A 17,635-nucleotide genomic window follows, 5' to 3' on the forward strand; every position below is an offset into this window, starting at 1 on the left:
AGATGCCGTCATTTAGCAGAGATGTGTCACACAGCTCTTTCTGACGTTATATACTCGTGTCCTTTTGACATTGTTGTGGAATAACTGTGTGTGTATTTTCTCTTTGTCTTTACAGTTCCACTTGTTGACACACACGCAGCCTCGTTCCTATCAATGGAAAGGCCATGACCAGTGAACACATCACTATGGTCAATACAATTTAATAAGCCATTACTGATAGAACACTTCGGTTTTATAGCTTTGGCACTGACGCGATCCGAGAGGAATAATGGTGAGCTTACACCCCATAAAAGTAAATCGACACAATCATTTTTTGTATTCATTAATTTTTAAGACACAAAGTAACGACTTCACTCGGTGAAATATAATCCTTTAGGGATGGAGAACGCATAAAACATCACTGGTCGTAAAGATAATGTCATGTGTTCTTTAAAATATACACCGACTGATCAGCTGCGTTTTTCAAAAGCAACCTTCAAAGCATTGTTTATACATCATGCTTATTATCTCTTTTGTCATGTAGTTACAAACGGATACACATCTAGGTTCACACTTGATATCTATAATAAAATACAACAATATAATTTATCATTCTTTAACAGAGGGCCATGGTTTTGATTAAAACTAATTAAGTAAACCATGAAACGCCTACATACCTGACACACCAATTCATCAACAGCTCTCATCAGAACGTTATTGTCAAAGGTAGCATGACAAGTCGGGCTCAGAGTAAATAGGTTGTGTTGATGTGAAAGCTCTGGTGGTTGGTACGGGTGACCTTTAATACACAAGGTGTCATGTATGAAGGTCTAATATGTTGGGCTCTCTTTTGTTACACATGTGAATGAGTGTGTTCGGGGGGGAGGATAAAAGGCACTGGGTGAGGGTACGGCTGCATGCTTATCATAATGGTTCCTTGGACGTGTAGTCTTTTACTAGAGGTCAGGAGGTCATGGGAGAAAGGAAGAGAAAAAAAAAGGCAGACACTGAATACTACATACGTATATCTGTGACATGTTTTTGTCGACTACAGAAAACAGACAGACACGGTGATAAGAAACATCTTAAGAATGGAAGACACCACAAGGCCTGTAGTGTATTTGGAATTGCTCTTTTATTGCAGTAATATAAAAAAAAAGTCAAATCAATTAAATTCAATTAATGACTTTTAAAGAACATATCTCATGTCATGTATAATTCATGAGAAAAGCATGAAAAAGACATTGGAAAAAAAATATGCAATTTCAAAGAAGAAAAAGTGAAAATGGACTAAATGAAAGCCCTTGACTCGGCACTCTGCTGCTGACAAAGAATCTCTCTGGGACTGAGACGGTTAATGGAAGGTCAGTCCTTGCTCCCAGCAGCACAAAGGATAAACAGCAGAACAAAGAGGCGTCGACAAACCCCTCGTATATCTTAAGACACATCACAACAAAACACACATCTGACACGAAGAAAAAAAAGGATCAAGGTGTTCCTTAGGAGAAAAAACATGTAGCCGCACTTCTATTCAGTCATTGCTCGTCTCTGTCATTTCCATTCAAATGGAAGACCGGGATCTTATTTGTCATGCTAATCCCGCCTTCGTGCTGCATGTATGTGCCGCAGGTAGAAAGTGTTGTTCTGTATTCTGCACACATGTTCAATCAGGGCGAGGGCTTTGTGGATTCTAATCTCACACTTAGTGATCTGCAGATATCCACCAGGAGAGGTTTGTGCACTGGAATGTGAGGAGAGTGTTTGCCTTGATGCGACAAGAGGTTCAGCAGGAGATTTACATTTTTCTATTAGTGGAGACAACAGTGGGACAGGACGGCGCAGAATACGATTAAACAGAGCATCGCTTCGACCTGAGTTTGGAAGGCTTGAGTGAAAAGAGGCTCTTTTTATTCGCTGGATGGAAATTTCTTACAAACAGAATTTTAGGTTTGTTTCACTCCAGGGACCCGGGCCGGATCAGATTACGCTTGACCCCAAAGTCGGGTTCATTTAAACAGTGGGAACACAAACTTACCGTACTCAGGTTCTGTTCCAAAGTCGACATGAAGAGGTTGTCTCAGGCACGAGTTGAGTATAACACCCAGTACAGTCCGCGGGAGATGTAAAAGCGACAGTGCTCAAACAATGAAGACGACCACCATATGATGTAATTCTATACGCCTCCTGTCGCTTTAAAAAACTTTGTATCAGCGCTACACAGATACGACTATGTCACTGACTTTTTTGTGAAAGAGAAGCTGATGTAGGCTGCGAGTTAAATAAGAGGTTATCATTTATCTAGAGATGTTCTCTCTTCAAGAGCCCATCTGATACCAGTATTATAGAAACAAAGATATACTAATGTAATCAATAAGACTTTCCTAGCTTTGACTAACATCACACTTTCTGCTCAAAAAGCATTGTTTGTTTTTGTCACATGATAATTGGGCTTAAATTAGTCTTGTTTTGGCGTCTCTTAAATTGTTGTTTTTATTTGCAGCCATATTATATTTATGGTACTGTCAGGGGAAGAAAAACTGTGTTATTGTTTTGTGCCTTGTTTGTTGTTCTCTCTGATACAGTCTGCATCTATGCCTTTAGTAGAGGTATTTATTTTGTTTGTTTTTTTGTTATTGGAATATTCCTGGATGTAAAACTATAGAATAATAAGAGTGAGTATGAAATGATTGGTGCAGGACTTTAGCGTCGTCTGGGCTTCATGACAAAAGTCATTGAACTTCTTGAATTCATTCTTCATCTGCTCTCGACCTCAGGTATAAAAACCAGAATGGTGTCGCTCCAGTGACCAGCCATCATTAATCCACGTCCACATCCAGGTTAATCTCTGTGCTCAGGTTGAGGTAGAAGAAGGCGTAGACGCAGAGGACGAAGAACAGGATGGCAGCAATGACCAGGAACGCATCCTGAACAAGAAAAGAGAACATTTTAAGAAAGATGTTTAATTTCAGGATGTTCTTCTATTCATAGAACAAAGAGAATCGGCCTCTTCTCTTCATGGAGCAGCTTCACTTTGTTTGACTGTTTTCTTATTATGATCCATCAGAGCTGTTACATCTATATTTGGCAGGTCCCTATTGTCTTTCTTTTCATCTAAATGTGCTGCAATCCTCCTGGACATGAAACCACTTTGACTTTGTGTCTAAGAATATCAAGTTAATAAGCCTGTTTTCTTCAGTAAATAGTAGATATTGAAACTGTAATTTGTGACTTTGCTTTGAAGGACAAATGTTAGTATTCAGGTGTCAATCATCACATTTTAATTTGAGCTTTTTAAACACTTCCTGTAATACAACATAGTTAAACCTGTTAAACAGTGAACAATATATTTACTCTAAATTAAACTATTTTAGTGTTTCAATCTCTTCTATTATTCCTCTGCTCTTTTTTGTTTTCAGAGAAGTTAAACTTTCTTCAACAAAATGCCTCAACTCTTTTTTATTTTTGTATTTTCAGTCGGCTAATAGTCAAACAAATTGAGGCTTTCCAGAAGAGTGGCATTCAACTTGAAAATGGGACTTTGGAGCGCTTGTTCATTACGTGGCGCTCGATTACAATCTTCATCAGCTGGAGTTTCATTAGGGCCACTCAGAGTATTGAACAATGCCAGTTATTCTTTATCAAGAGAACTAATTAGCACACAACTTTCTAATCAACACTGGAGAGCTTGGAGAGCTTTAAAAGAGTCCCGAGTACAGGCTGATTGGAGGTTATTGAAGAAAAAAATAAAAAGATTTGATTTGAATATTATTTTGGAAATTAGCTTTTTGGATGCAAACTGGGCCACGTGCAAAAAAACTGTTTTAGAACATGCTGTTCTTAGTTCTTATAGCAGATCTATATTATCCTAAAACCCTATAACTGACTCAGTATGTATGTCTCATTGTGTCTTACATACGTGAGTGACAGGCAGAGGTTACTCAAGGTGACAGTGAGGGGGATGACAAATAAGCAGAGCAGCAAAGAAGATGAAACAGAGAACCAAGATGGATGCAAGTAGAAAAAACAGAAACAATCAAAAAAAAAAAAACCATGACAAGTCAAGAAAACATCAGTAATTGCTCTGCAAATCAAACACACACACATACAGAGAGTGCAGACTTGATTCAACCCAATAGCCAAACTGTAGAGAGAAAAGACAGAGTGACAAACAAGAGCGACAACGAGAGAGAGAACACAAAAGAGATAAGGCTCGGCACAAATAACGGGTGGCGGGGGGCTAATAATAATTCCTCTCTGACGAAGGTTGGGACAATTAAAAGCCGTCACAGCAGCCGCAGCTATCTGTGTACAAGTTGTAGAGCCTAGTCATCAGCAGCATTGGTCTTCATTAGCCTCGGCCCACGTTTATCTGCATCCCGGCAGCCTCCAAACAGCTTTAAGTCCCCCGCTTAATTGGAAAACTTTTAAATTTCATGCACTTTAGTTTCATATATTAACCGCCAGGCTCTTACGGCTTGATTCACTTTTCTATTTCTCCCAGGCCTTGGAGAAATAGAAAAAAAACTGTTATCAAATCACAGCGGCTTGATTGTTTTCAGCGTTTTCTTCTGCTCTTTAGACTTTGAAAAACAAGACAAAAAGGAGGGTTTGTCATTCTGTTGATAATATTGCAGAGAATAGTGTGTGTTTGTTTTCGGACGCAGGTTGAGTCACAGCTTAAATAAAAGGACCAGTGACGCTGCAATCTGGATCCCCCCCCCCTTCTTCCTTGGCTTTATGTTTTGGAGAGAAAGACAACAGCTGGTTACAGCGATTCGTCTCCGAAAACAAGCTGGAGGGGTTTGGTGAAAACACTCGAGATGTAGGAAGCACCTGCACTTGATTGAGATCATTGTTTTCGAGAAGAGATGCTCACTGTGTTGACTCCTGCCTCGCCTCGCCACGCAAACACATTTACACGTGCCCACATACACAAGCGCACACACACACACTCAGACATAAATGCACAGCCTCTCTGCCCACATTCTGATGGAGACCTCTGGATGGGGACCAAAGCACATCATCATCTTCATCATGTGGCTCTCAGCGCCAGCGGCAGCTGCAGCACACTCAGCATGCTGGGAGCAGGGCCCCTGTCACCCTGGCGACAAGCCAACGCTCAGCAGACTTCCCCCTCATCTGGTGTGCCTTTTATTCTCCTCCTTGGTTTGTTTGTCTGTGTGTATATATATATGTGTGTGAGTGTGTGTTTCTGTGTGTCAGCGGAGAGATTCGGTATGTCAGCGGCTGTATGTGGGCGGCAGATAACGTCCACGACGTCCAACATCCAATGGAGAGCATTTCAAGTCACAGCAACAAATAACCAACCATTAAGTTACATTTTATGTTTGATTTCAAGAAAGCTGCTCCTCATTTTGTGTTTGTGATCTGTGGCAGTAAGAGGTGATTTTCCATCTAACACATCCATGTCAAGGATTCAGCAAAAACACCTTGTTTTTGTCTGACTAATTTCCAATATCATTTTTACTCAGATTTGTATTAGCATTACTGATGGTGCATAATAGTGATCATCAGATTTGACTCTTGCAAAGTCCAAAACAGCATCTTGTCATGGCACATGTATGAACATCAATGCAAACAAAATGAATAAGTGTCACTGGGCGGAATCACAAAAGACACTTTGTGTGGTAAAAAAAACAAAAAAACATACATTCAGAAAGGACAGCTGGAAGATACCCAGAGTCATTATCTGTATCCTCCATCCTCTGCCAGTTCTATAAGACATCTTTCTAAACTTTCCAGATTCGGCGGCTTAATAAGAGCGAGGGAAAACAATGCAGAACCGAACAGAAGGCGGCTGTGCCAATTAGAAAAGGCAGCAGGCTTGTTTCCTGTGCTACAGGCTCATGTGCTGGAGTTACTACTTCTTCTACTTCTTCTTCTCCTGGCAAACTGAGTTGAGACTGCAGCTGATTTCCTGGCAGTTACTTCATCTCTGCCGTGGTGACCTCCGTGCTATCCAGAGTCTGTCGCAGCTGGACGGGAAAGGTGTCGACACTTGCACTTAGGCAGCAACACGCTCCCTCTGTTAACACACCACGACTCAACATGCGATTAAGGACACACACAAATACAACAAGTGGGTGGTTTCAGACACTTCTGAGGTTTTTGTTTTGTGATCGCTGCTGCTCAAACAGAAGTTCTCCCTCTCTCACGTTCTCATTTTGCGCGTCTCCATCCCTTTCCTCTGCCAACTTACCCAGACTGCCCTGCAACTAAGACAGCCCCAAGACAGCCTGCCCTGGCAGCTGCCAGATTCTGTGTGCCCGCAGTCTGCTGGCCCTTCTGAGCCACCAGCTGCATCCATAGAGCAAGCATCTCAACCAGGGACGTGGTGAAAGACGAAGAGGAGAAGAAGAAAGAAAGAAAGGGAAGCAGGGAAGGAGAAAAAAGGAGGAAGAAAGAGGTAGAATAAAAACTGGAACTAAGTCATTGATGTTAACTGTTAACACTCAGAGGGGAAGCTTTTACTGTCATCACAGAGCTGCATAAAAAATCACAACTTTATACATCGCTAAAGGGAGCCGATTGGGAAAGCAAGCGTGACCAAATATCCATTACACTCGGGCTGAATTTCAATCGAACTCGAGGCCAAAGGGTCTAAGTCAGTTTAATATACTCGTCCCAGAGGTATTTTTAATCCGACCTCTGAAAATTCCCCCTTGTCTTGGGCGTGAAAAAAACCTGAATTATTCATAAGCAATATCAATATTTCAAGATATGGACTAATCTAATTGGATTAAAGACGTGCTTAATGAGGCCTTGCGTGTCTAAGAGATGCATATTTTAAAACCTGACCATTTCACCCAGTGTTTAATCCTCACTATGATTTGTTCATGTCTATGTACTACGTGCCAACTGAGGCTTAATGAGGAAGTGAAGCCTTTTGGCTTTTGATGTACTGTGAGTGTGAACATAAACAGTTACAAAACATTCTGTTACTGCATGATTTCAGCAACAAAAAACCAAACAAATGACTTTTTCAAATGTTTTTTTTTTTTTTTTTTTTTTTTTAAATGGCAAGGGTTTACTCTGATGGAGAAGCCTGGTAATAGTCACACTGTTGATTGGAAAGCCCACTGTGTGAGGAGAAGCGTTTACAGCTGAGCCATATTTGACAGTGTGATAAACTTGGAATCATCCATCTTTGCCTGCACAACAACTTGTGTTTGCTGCAGCGTGAGACGCCGTTTTCAATCCTACAAACACCCTCACCTCTCTTTACCTTTAAATTACTAAACTATGTTTCAGCCCTGTATTTTATTTTTCTTCTTTGTTTTTTATACATCCATCTTTGCTCATAGTCTCTCCCTGTTCCACATTATTGAAATGTATCCATTAAAAATAAGAAACCTAGAATTTGAACCCTTCTATGTCTTCACTTGATTTGTTTATAAAGTGATGTCTTTCTTTTGTAGACTTGGTGGAGTAATCCAAAGTACTACAGAGGACTCTTCCACCACCCCACCCCCCATTCCCAAATGGAAGTTTTAGGCACTCGGCCACATCACATCATTTCAGTGGGATATCTATCTTCATGTTCCCTAAAGATCTACAGGAAGGTGTAACAGAGCTTAGAGTCCGGGACATGAAAAGTGATCTGGTGAGACACTCCTTTGAACAGGCAGACAAATGGAAAGAAGATGGTTGGCAGACAGACAGACAGTAAAGCACAATCACAGATGGGCTGAGATAGACATGTAGAAACAGACTTTAAAAGTCCAAAAGAGATCCAGACCAGTCTCACCTTGAATCCAGAGGAAGTCTTCTTTGCTTCAGCTTTCAGCCGTGTGGCCTTCAGGACTGACTTTGTCTTCTTGTAGTCCTGTTTACCTAGGATAGAGAAATAAAGTGACTAAAAAGATTCCATTTACAATTTTCATTGATTGCTGCTGTGATAGCAGAAGCTCCAGGATAAGGGATGAAAAACAGTCCCTCAGGTATGCCCTTTGTATCACACCTTTGTCTTGTTTCACACTTCATAATGCTCCCAACATTTACAGTATAATGAGTGACGAGTCAGGAATACAGCTCAGTTTGGACTCTTTCACTTTTTTGTTTCTATTTTCATTAGAATATTAGGTTTCGCTGTTTTGCCAATCATCACATTTTGCTTTTATTTTCATTTTACACAACACCGGACGTTTTAGGAGATGGAGTTGTACAAGACGCAAGAAAATGCAGCAAGAGTGAAGAATTCTACAGTAAATGGAATATCACATGGTTAGCAAAAAGAGACATAACAGACTAAATGATGCATTAAAATGCCTTTACAGTGTCAGCACATGAATCCAAAATACAAGCCTCTCTTCTGGTCTGAGCTGCTCAAAGTTCACCTGTGCTGCCTCTGCTTCCCATGGGCTCAACTCTCAGGGGTCTTGTGGGCAAACCAGCCACCTGGCAAAGCATGTGTGGGTATCTGTGAGTGTGTATGTGCTGCACATGAGGCAGAGCCGGCTGTCTTGGTCTAATTAGAACCAACATACTGCAGGAAGAGGAACTTTGCTAACAATAGGTTGGAAAGGCAACTGCTTGCTGAACTGTGTGTGTGTGTGGTTTTATAAGAACCAATTCAGGCATTCGGACTGTTAACAAATTGGTAAATCCTTTCTTTTTATTTCAGATTAGTCGTTCAGATTTGAATTTAGAATAAGGATTAGTATAGCTTGGATTAGAATTGAGATTAGGCATTTCATTCAAATTATTTATAATTAAATTAGTGGATAAAATAGAAATGGAAGGTCCTCATAGGACAAGATAAGTCTAAATTTGAAATGGAGACCAATGGGCTTCAACATTGTCTCAGTTGGGGATGACACCGAGTATGTATACTATTAAACATCATGTCTTCTAAGGAAGAGACAAGAGATGACCATTGACCCATATTTAAAGGATTACCAATCAGCAGCAGCATACCTAGCTTACCTGTTTTGGGGAAGTGGCTGATTCCTAACATTTAGGATAGGAAAGCTTTAAAGACCTAGCTTAATGAAATATTAGCTCGAAAGCGGTTAATTGCTAAAATGAGCTGGCATCTAATGGTAGTTAAAGGGTTATCAAATGTATTTTTTTTACCTTGAATTATGGGCTGATGTCCCTCCAGATTTGAACTATAAAATGTCTTTCCGGGTGCTTGCTAAAGCTAGGAGTATTGCAATAATGATTTCCTTAATTTACCGGACTTAGAACCTGGAACGCAGAAGGATGAGCTTCCACCCAATATGTGTGAATCTGGGCAATAAGAATAGGGTTAACAAGCCTCTCTGTCACAATACCAACACACTTTGCTTATTTAGACTTCTTTAAACACATCCCCCCCACTTTTTAAAAACTTTTCTTTCCTATATCTTTCTTCCGCCCTTCCTCCTGCCCGTCTGACTCAGCAGAGAGCTAATAGAAATGTAGAGAATGTTTCCAGGAGCAGACAGTGAGCTAGTGGGAATTCATTAGGAGGGCCACTGGATGTCTCCTTCACTTGTCAGAAAGTGCAGAGGGGGAAATTTGATTGGAGGGCACCTCAGGTTGATCACCATTTACAGAAATCGGGACTTTCAGCTAGAAAATAGCTAAATGGAGACTACAGTAAGCTACAATAAATGCTACATATCAATAAACAAAATATAGAAGTTATGATAGTGTGAAATGTGTAATGAATAATGTGAAATGTACATAAAAACTGGATAGGGCCCTTTGCAACTCATCTATTACAGGCTACAGTAAGCATGGCGTTTGTTAAACTTCTGTTGCTGGCAAGCTAACTGCTAACACTAGTTAGCCTTATGGGAATATGATATCGCCTTTCATAAAGTCATGTAGGCTGTTCAAGCTTATTCATTTTCCTGTACTTGTCTGTTTACTTAAATGTTTGTATAAAGTGTTGTATGATTAAGAGTTACTGAGTAACACTCACTGTAGTTGAGAAAATGAAGCCCACAACTGGAAAAAGAAAGCACTGTCTATCTATTTACACTTTGTCTGGTTCTGTGTCCTCAAGGTACCTTTTCTGAAGCAAAGTGCCCAAGGATACTCAAAGACTTAAGCAAGCTGAGGTTTAAATAACAAAGGAAACTTTTTCTTTTTCGGGCTAACAATAAAAAAAAACACCACACCTCTGCTTTATTTTGTTTTCTTTGGGCTTGACTTATTTAGATTCTACATGAAGAAATTACGTTTGTATGCAAAAATTCATCCCAAAAAAAATCAAATCGAATCAATCAATCAAATCAATAGAAGAATCAAAACTTGATTGAGCAAAATCAGAGTAATTACAACCAGTAATATGAGTACTTGATACGAAATAGAAATCCTAGAGAATTACATCAGACTGTGTGCGGCATCATAATGTTATTGTGATACAGCGAGGTATGAGTTAAAGCTTCATGGTGCCTTTCTCCTGCAGTTTGTTTCTGTGGGTCTGTAGTGTTCACACACACAAATACATCCTGATGATATTGCATTGGGCTTATGAGCTCTCCTATTTGTCATTGCCATTCCCCCTGCTGCACCAGCGCTGTAGACATTTTCTATCGCCAATTATCTTCCTGCGCTGGGCTACACTGCTTTCTCACATCCCTCCCTGCCTCTGCCTGCCACACTGAAAAGACATCACTGTCCACCTTAAAAGAACCCACAATGCAGTCTCTCAGAGGAACATTAGCCCCTCTATGGAGGTCTACAGAGTCTACAGAGAGAGACGTTCATTGAACTGAACTCTTGTGAAGAAGACGAGGGAAGAATCAAAGTGGTTCTTTTTTACTCCCATTACTTCCTGCACACTTCCATTAGGTCTTTTTTCATCTTTGGTTGTTGAATTTGCCTGAAAAAAGTTTTATGATGAAGCCAACCAGATATTAGTTTGTATACCTTCTGCTCTACTTAGCATAACGACACAGGTAGGTGGTTCTAGCTACAATTAGCAACGTGGGATTAACATGCGGGAAAGGTGTGATTTGTACAAATTTGTCAATAAAGTTAAACTAGAGGACAGGTAGACAAAGCACTGAGATTTCATAGACTAAAGATGCATCAATAGAACCAAGGTTGACAAATAATAATTGGTCTCTTTGCCTTATTCTAGTTTCTAAATATGTTTTGGTCTCTGAAAATGTCATGGAGGGTAAAACCTACAGTATGTCAAGTTATTGCATAAAAATAATTCCTGACAACTTTGGGATAGATTCAACACAGAAGTATGAACCAGGGAACAGTGGAATATTTAAACGTACTCAACAGACAGCGGTGAAAAGAAGTTAAAGGATGACACCAAAGTGCTGAGAATAGATACATGAACCCTGAGATGGACCTTTTAAGGGGCTTTTTATATTCTTCGGTTCTTTACGGCCTATGCAGTTGAATAGTATAAGAAATGTATGAAAGATTCAGAATGTATTGTGAGAAAGGTTGCGCTACACTGCTAACGCTGCATGCTAAAAAATGTTGAATGATATAAGTTTTGTATGAAATAGGCTGAATATACTGTGGAAATGCTGGAGCCAAACTGCTGATGCTGCAGTTTAATGTTGACGAATGTTAGTGAAGTTTGAAGGATGTGGAAAATCTATGCCTGCTCATCTTGATCGGGCGTGTGTTTCCAACTGACTCTGGGCTCAGACAGCTTATTTCATTGAGATTTCAGGAAAATAAAACTTCACAAATTTGCTTCTAAAAGCTTCAGTGGCCGTCGGAATTCAGCATATGGCAGAAAAGTTTCTCAAAAAGATTGGCAAAAAAATGTGTGCAAAAAAAAATTGCAGCAAATGTATGTAACCTGGACTTCTCTTTGTAATGCAATTAATGCTGGCTTGACTTTTTCTTCCTTTCAAAACAAACATTGAATAGTTAACTTTATTGCGCAAGTCATTTATTAGCTTCTATTTATTAGCTTCTCTGCTGGATCCAGATTTGTACGACTTCAAGCCAGAGAATTCGTAAGAAACAATATATTAAATGATGAGATCATGAAAAATGAAAGAAGACAAACATGAGTGTTTAAAAAAAACATAAATTCCCAAGGAATTCAGAGTGTGAGTATGTTTTTGTCCATAGGGACTTCCCGTCCTGCATTATGCAGGACATGCAGAACTACAAGGTGATTTGGACACACAGACCAGTGTCCAGTTCTCTCTGAGAGCTCTGGGAAAACTGGTGTCCAACACACTGGCAGTGTGTCTGACAGTTCCTCATACTTTGCTTCTGAGTCCATGCAGTATGCGGGCCAAATAGTCAGCAGCCACATGGATCGCTGGACTCTGCCAGGGTGCATGGAAGTGAAACCGGACATGCCGGACACATGGAGGGATATTTGTGATGGGTCCTTCGCATCGTTTGAGGCGAGAGAAGGGCAAGCCAAACCTGCAAACCACATGAGACTAACGGAAAAGAAGCATATAGCAACGCAATAAAGATGATGCACAAGAAGTAGTCATGATGTTCCTTAAAACTAGATGTGAACCACAAGGGGCCAACAAATGGTTATCCATGGAAATGATGGGGCTAATCCCGGTAGTAAAATACCATGATTAGTTGCTTGAGTCAGATAGTTTGCAATAGAGCCAGACCGATTAATCAGCCAGCCGATAACATTGGCCGATATTAGCTTATCCAGTGACTATTGGAATCACCTAATTTTATCGCAGATATGCGCCGATATTACGAGATTTATTTACCAGTCATATATCATTAATTTGAGTATCATTGTATTAGACCCGCAGAGTGTGTTATATAGAATACAACAAGCATTATCACTCTCCAGTGTCAAGCAGTGATGCACGTCCATGCAGAGGTACTTTCCAGTTGAGTTAGCATCTTGTCTTTGTTATGTCTTTTCCACAAGTGTTTCATAAATGCATTTGAGGGATCAATGCAATAAATGAGTACATTTACACTATATCTCTATAGATCGAAGATAGATCTAAGAAATATATCGGCAAATATATCGGTATCAGATTTTTTCTCGGTATCGAGCAGGAATATCCTATAACCATCGGGCCCTAGTTATCACCGTTTGTGTCTAATTAAAATTCTAGGTACACTTTTATCAACACAATAGGCCACTCCTGAGATTTTAGCCTATATGGAAAACCAAGCTTCCGTCTGTGTTTACTTCAGTTACTCAATGCTACTGCTCTGCCACCGGCAACCTTTCGGTTTGTCTCTGCATGAAAAAACATCAACAACAAGATGTGATCTGAGCTGTGCTCTTCAGAACCACAGCTGCCACGCTGAAGGGAAACAAACTTTTGATTGATACCGAACATGTTGCCTTAGTTAGGCCTTTTTGTGTTTTGAGTTTTATAACAAGTGGGTATACTCTGTATGCCTGCACTACAAGTGAAACTAAAACAGAACAAATGCCATGTGTGATTCATAGAGCATGAAGTCTTGACAGAGTTGATCATAATGTTGTGGTAACACTCCCCACATCAACCAATGACTTTATTAAAAAGGAGTGAAACAACCAGTCAAAAAAGCTATCAAATAACATCATATAATAATTTGACTGTATTTATTGTTTTAATGTTGAGTTTAAAAATGTTTTTATTAAGCCATAAATTATTTATTACCACTGAAAGACTTCATATGATGTTCTATAACAAAGAAGCAACCTGTTTTTTGGGAGATTTGTTTCTAACCGATTTGAAAATAAAAAAGGGATCATTCACTGATCATATTTATTTATTCAACAAAAACTGCTTTTAGGACTGCAATGAATCATTTCATTGTTTAGTAATCTTCCGAATGTTTTTACAATTAATCGATTGACTGTGGAGGTAATAAAATGTCACCAAATGTGGACAAAGATTTTCAATGTCTGAGAGCCAGAAGTTAGCGTCTTCAAACTGCTTTCACTCCTAACGACAATGAAAAACTATCTGAATATATAAATAAACTATTTGGAATGACTAAAACAAAGAGCAACAGATTCTCACAATTACAAACGTCTGACGTTTCTGCTTAGAAAATTAAAGAAATCGAGGAAATGATGAATCATCAAAAATAGTTGCAGATTCTCATCTTTTGATCAAGTCATAGAATAATATAGAATAATTGACCATTTCAAATAGGATTTCTGAAGGGACTTACCGATCTGTTTTCGGTACTGATCGACTGGCAATCTGGTTGTACTGGCATCCTTCTTCCCCATTCTCCTTCTTCTGTCTGTTGAGGCAAAAAAATATGATTTTGTAAAGTGAGAGAACTTCACAGCCCGGCGTCAGCGTTACACCTGATCATTTCATTTAATCGAATACAGATACGGCTGCACTCCCTTGACTGTAGACGGAGATAAACTGTGAAATCTGCAGGAAAGATTTAAGTTAACACACAATCACGTATAGAAAAACCGTAGTCAGTTTTGATCAGGCAGATGGTTTATCTTTCACATACATCTGCAAGATATGATTGAATTAATTCTCACCACCTTCCATGTGTGTAACGCTGGCAGAATGTGCACTTCCTCTCCATCTCATTTAGCCTAACACTGTTTCCCTTCCCACCAGGAGCTCTCTTTGATTATCCTGACAGCTCACTGCGAATGTATAAAAGGAAAGTGCACAGAACAATACAAATAGTATCCTTAGGCTTAACGTATAATTATCCAAGTGTGACTGATGGTGCTTGTGTTACAGAAATAAAGCTTCTCTAGAGTGCTGTGCATTTATTTCTAAGTGCATGTATAGACCAAAAAAAAAAAAAACACTTCTGTATATTTCTTTGCTTTTTACAAATTGCTAAAACTCAATGTGTTTGTGTTTCTTGCAATAATCCAACATACTTGTTTTTATGGTGGAGTGTGTTCTATATTCCAGACAGGTTCCCTCACAACACACTGCGTCAATCAATATTGTAGCCTTTTGTTTAAAATAGTGGAAAAAGCCGGTATAAGTCGAGGGACAGGCCTCAGCAGGATTCACAAGAAACCTGTGGACTCTTTGGCAAATAATACTCAGCATCCTTAACGTCCTTTTACTCTGATGAGAACTGAAAGTGATTAATAAAACATGTTTAAACCTGACAGAGAGAGAAGCGCGTGTGCATAGGGGAGAACAAAAAAAAGGAAATATAAAAAAAGGTAAAAAGTATCTGTGTGCATCCTAGAAGAACGGGAATCAGAGGTGCAGCCGGGGAATAGAGGGAAGAGACTGAATTAGCATGTTCAAGAAGCGTGGCTGGCTGCTTGTGCAGACTGATGCCTTCTCTGGGGGGACCTGAGTTTTACCTTAGACTAAAAAAAAACCCTGTTTTCAGCTACATTTCAAACATGGTTAGTGCCGGCACAGGAGGAGGATGTATATGCACAGCTATTGTTCTCCAGTGGAACGAAACCAGAGTCAGCAAATTAAAGGAAGAGAGGGGAGAACAGAAGAGGAAGTGGAAATACTGTCCAAATGTAATGTTTACAGTCACAGACAGCGGGCTCTCACATTGTTACCGTTATGCAGTAACACTGCAGTATTATATCTTAAGTGCCAAAAAGCAACACGTGAATCCATTGTCATAATCGGTGGACATTTTCTACAGCTGTGTTGCACTATGTTATGCATTTAGCACAGTTGGGTATAAAGACTAACGCAGATGTAGTGATGACTATAACCAGCAAGACAAGTGCACTGCTGTCTTTTTCTGTGTTGGTTTTAAACGCATTTCTTTCCATTCATCATTTCAGGTGAAAAGATGGAATTTCATTGTATTTGTTAACTGTGTTAGCATGTTTATTGACTTCACATAATGATAAGGCCCAGGTAGGTTTTCTTCAAAGACCGTAAATATTAATGGACGAAACCTGAGTGACGTCAGCCATCTGTGACAGCAGGGGGCTTCGGAGGCTCATTAGCAGCAGCCGCCATGCTGGAAATGCTGTCTCAGCCTAACTTTTAGTCAGACTAACGACAGGCTGAGAGCCAGAGCTGAGGCTAGGTTTAAGCCTCTAGACAAATCGTTACAATGCGCCCACCTGTCAATCATGTCATCTACACTCCTAACTATGGATATCACAAATCATTCATAAAATATAAAAATTCATCCCCTGTACAATGTGTATGTGTGCCCATGGTGTCGATGATTAATCAAACCTATTTAGTTTTTTATACCAGGCTCTAAACATGTTCATTTCCACTGTAAAAAATGACTTTTGGCAGTTTTGTGTATGTGACTTCCAGGGCTCATCGAGCCAGCCTCAAGTGGACACTCTATGAACTGCAGGATTTTGCACTTCCACATTGGCTTCACCAGACTGGAGGTTGCCGCTTGGTTGAAACATGCAGTAAACTGTGCTTGTTGCTTGGTAGAGTAACCTTAAAAAAAATGCTAGTCTATTTTAGTGGAAATTCTTTCCCTCATAAGTTTTGTATTTGCTTTATGTTTTTTTAAGTTTCAGCCCCTCAGAAGTTCAATCACTATGACTCTACAAGGCATGACGCGGGGTAATGTACAACGAAACAAAAACACCTCGCCAGTTTTTAAAGTAAAGCTCACTTTAAGTCATGCAGTATGAAATAACTGTATTTATGATGTGTTAAATCAACCTGGAAACATATTCTCCCATAATCAATATTAGATCGGGTGAAATTACTTCTGACCCCTTTTTAGTGTGGCTTTTAAAAAGGCTAAATATTGTTCTATTTATAAGAGGAATACAGTTTAGCTGAGATTTCCTGGACTTCATAAAAAAGAAACTGAGAGTTGATTTGTGCAATCATGAAATAGCTCGTTGTTGAGCTCTTTTTGTAATGTGGTCACTTACAAATACAGCTTTAAATCTGTCAGCGTTGTAGAAAATGATAATAAATACTAAAAAAAAAAGGTTTGTGTAAATTAGCTTTTTAAATGCATTTGCAACTTTTATATTATCTGCGGTCCCAAACATGGGCAACAAAGTCCTGACACTTGCAGTTTTATTTAGCCCTTATAGGCTATATAGGTTTGTTTGTTTTAGCAAAGAAATACATCATTGAAACCGAAAACGACATTCAGTCGATTGTAGAGGAAGCCCTCATTCAATACATCCACGAGTATACTTACACTGTTCCTGAGAAACGAGAGAAAATGCCGCTTAGTAGATGTGTCTCTGCATTGCGAGACGCCTGTCTGCTGCAGGTGGACACACGGGACGACTGAAGTGTGACACTTTTATTGTACTTTGCTCCAAATTTCTCCAGAATGCCAACACATCAATGTTTTTACTGCGACTTCCTAGTTTAGACGGTCACGCTGAAGATAGACAGCCTTTTCATCTAATTAGACAACGAGTATATATCACGTCAACCAATAGCGCGAGCGCGGGGGCGGGACTTTCAGACAAATGCACAGGAGGAGCGCATGACGAGAGGATAGTCAGCGACACGCCCACTACCTAGAAGATACAGAGCATCCAGCATTACAAAAAAGATGTGTATATATTCTCAGCTCTAAATTAAGATCGTTTTCAACAAAATTACAATATGTTGGGGAAATCATTACTTTAAAGAAACGTGTCTATGCACATTTGAACAAAAGATGAATACAGTATAACAATGAATTGTTTTAATGTTATATTAGAATAAAATTATGATACGTTTCCATTTTTCTTTCCTTCTTTTCAAATCTTAGAACTTCCATCAACACTGCAAAGAGCTGAGAACTGAAGTTAGTGGATACT

At 39.5% G+C, this 17,635-nt stretch overlaps 1 protein-coding gene across 1 annotated transcript; it reads right to left on the bottom strand.

Annotated features, from left to right (window-relative positions):
• Positions 1–1,092: 1,092 nt before the first annotated feature.
• On the bottom strand, positions 1,093–17,199 carry triqk (triple QxxK/R motif containing). Its single transcript, XM_061059357.1, has 4 exons — positions 17,020–17,199; positions 14,083–14,157; positions 7,748–7,833; positions 1,093–2,903 (listed from the first exon to the last, which is right to left on the bottom strand). Exons 2-4 carry the CDS (start codon positions 14,141–14,143, stop codon positions 2,796–2,798), a joined length of 255 nt encoding a protein of 84 aa, XP_060915340.1. The 5' UTR covers positions 14,144–14,157; positions 17,020–17,199; the 3' UTR covers positions 1,093–2,795.
• Between the last annotated feature and the right edge of the window lie 436 nt (positions 17,200–17,635).

The sequence above is a fragment of the Labrus mixtus genome, chromosome 16 (genome assembly GCF_963584025.1).
Source record: "Labrus mixtus chromosome 16, fLabMix1.1, whole genome shotgun sequence".
NCBI classification, from domain to species: domain Eukaryota; kingdom Metazoa; phylum Chordata; class Actinopteri; order Labriformes; family Labridae; genus Labrus; species Labrus mixtus.

Excerpts from the sequence above, each read along its gene's own strand:
- triqk (XM_061059357.1), bottom strand. The coding sequence starts at position 14,143 with ATGGGGAAGAAGGATGCCAGTACAACCAGATTGCCAGTCGATCAGTAC. Across the intron at positions 7,834-14,082 it reads TCAGTACCGAAAACAGATCG|GTAAACAGGACTACAAGAAG; the intron begins GTAAGTCCCTTC and ends TCTCTATCCTAG. Across the intron at positions 2,904-7,747 it reads AGACTTCCTCTGGATTCAAG|GATGCGTTCCTGGTCATTGC; the intron begins GTGAGACTGGTC and ends TTTCTTGTTCAG.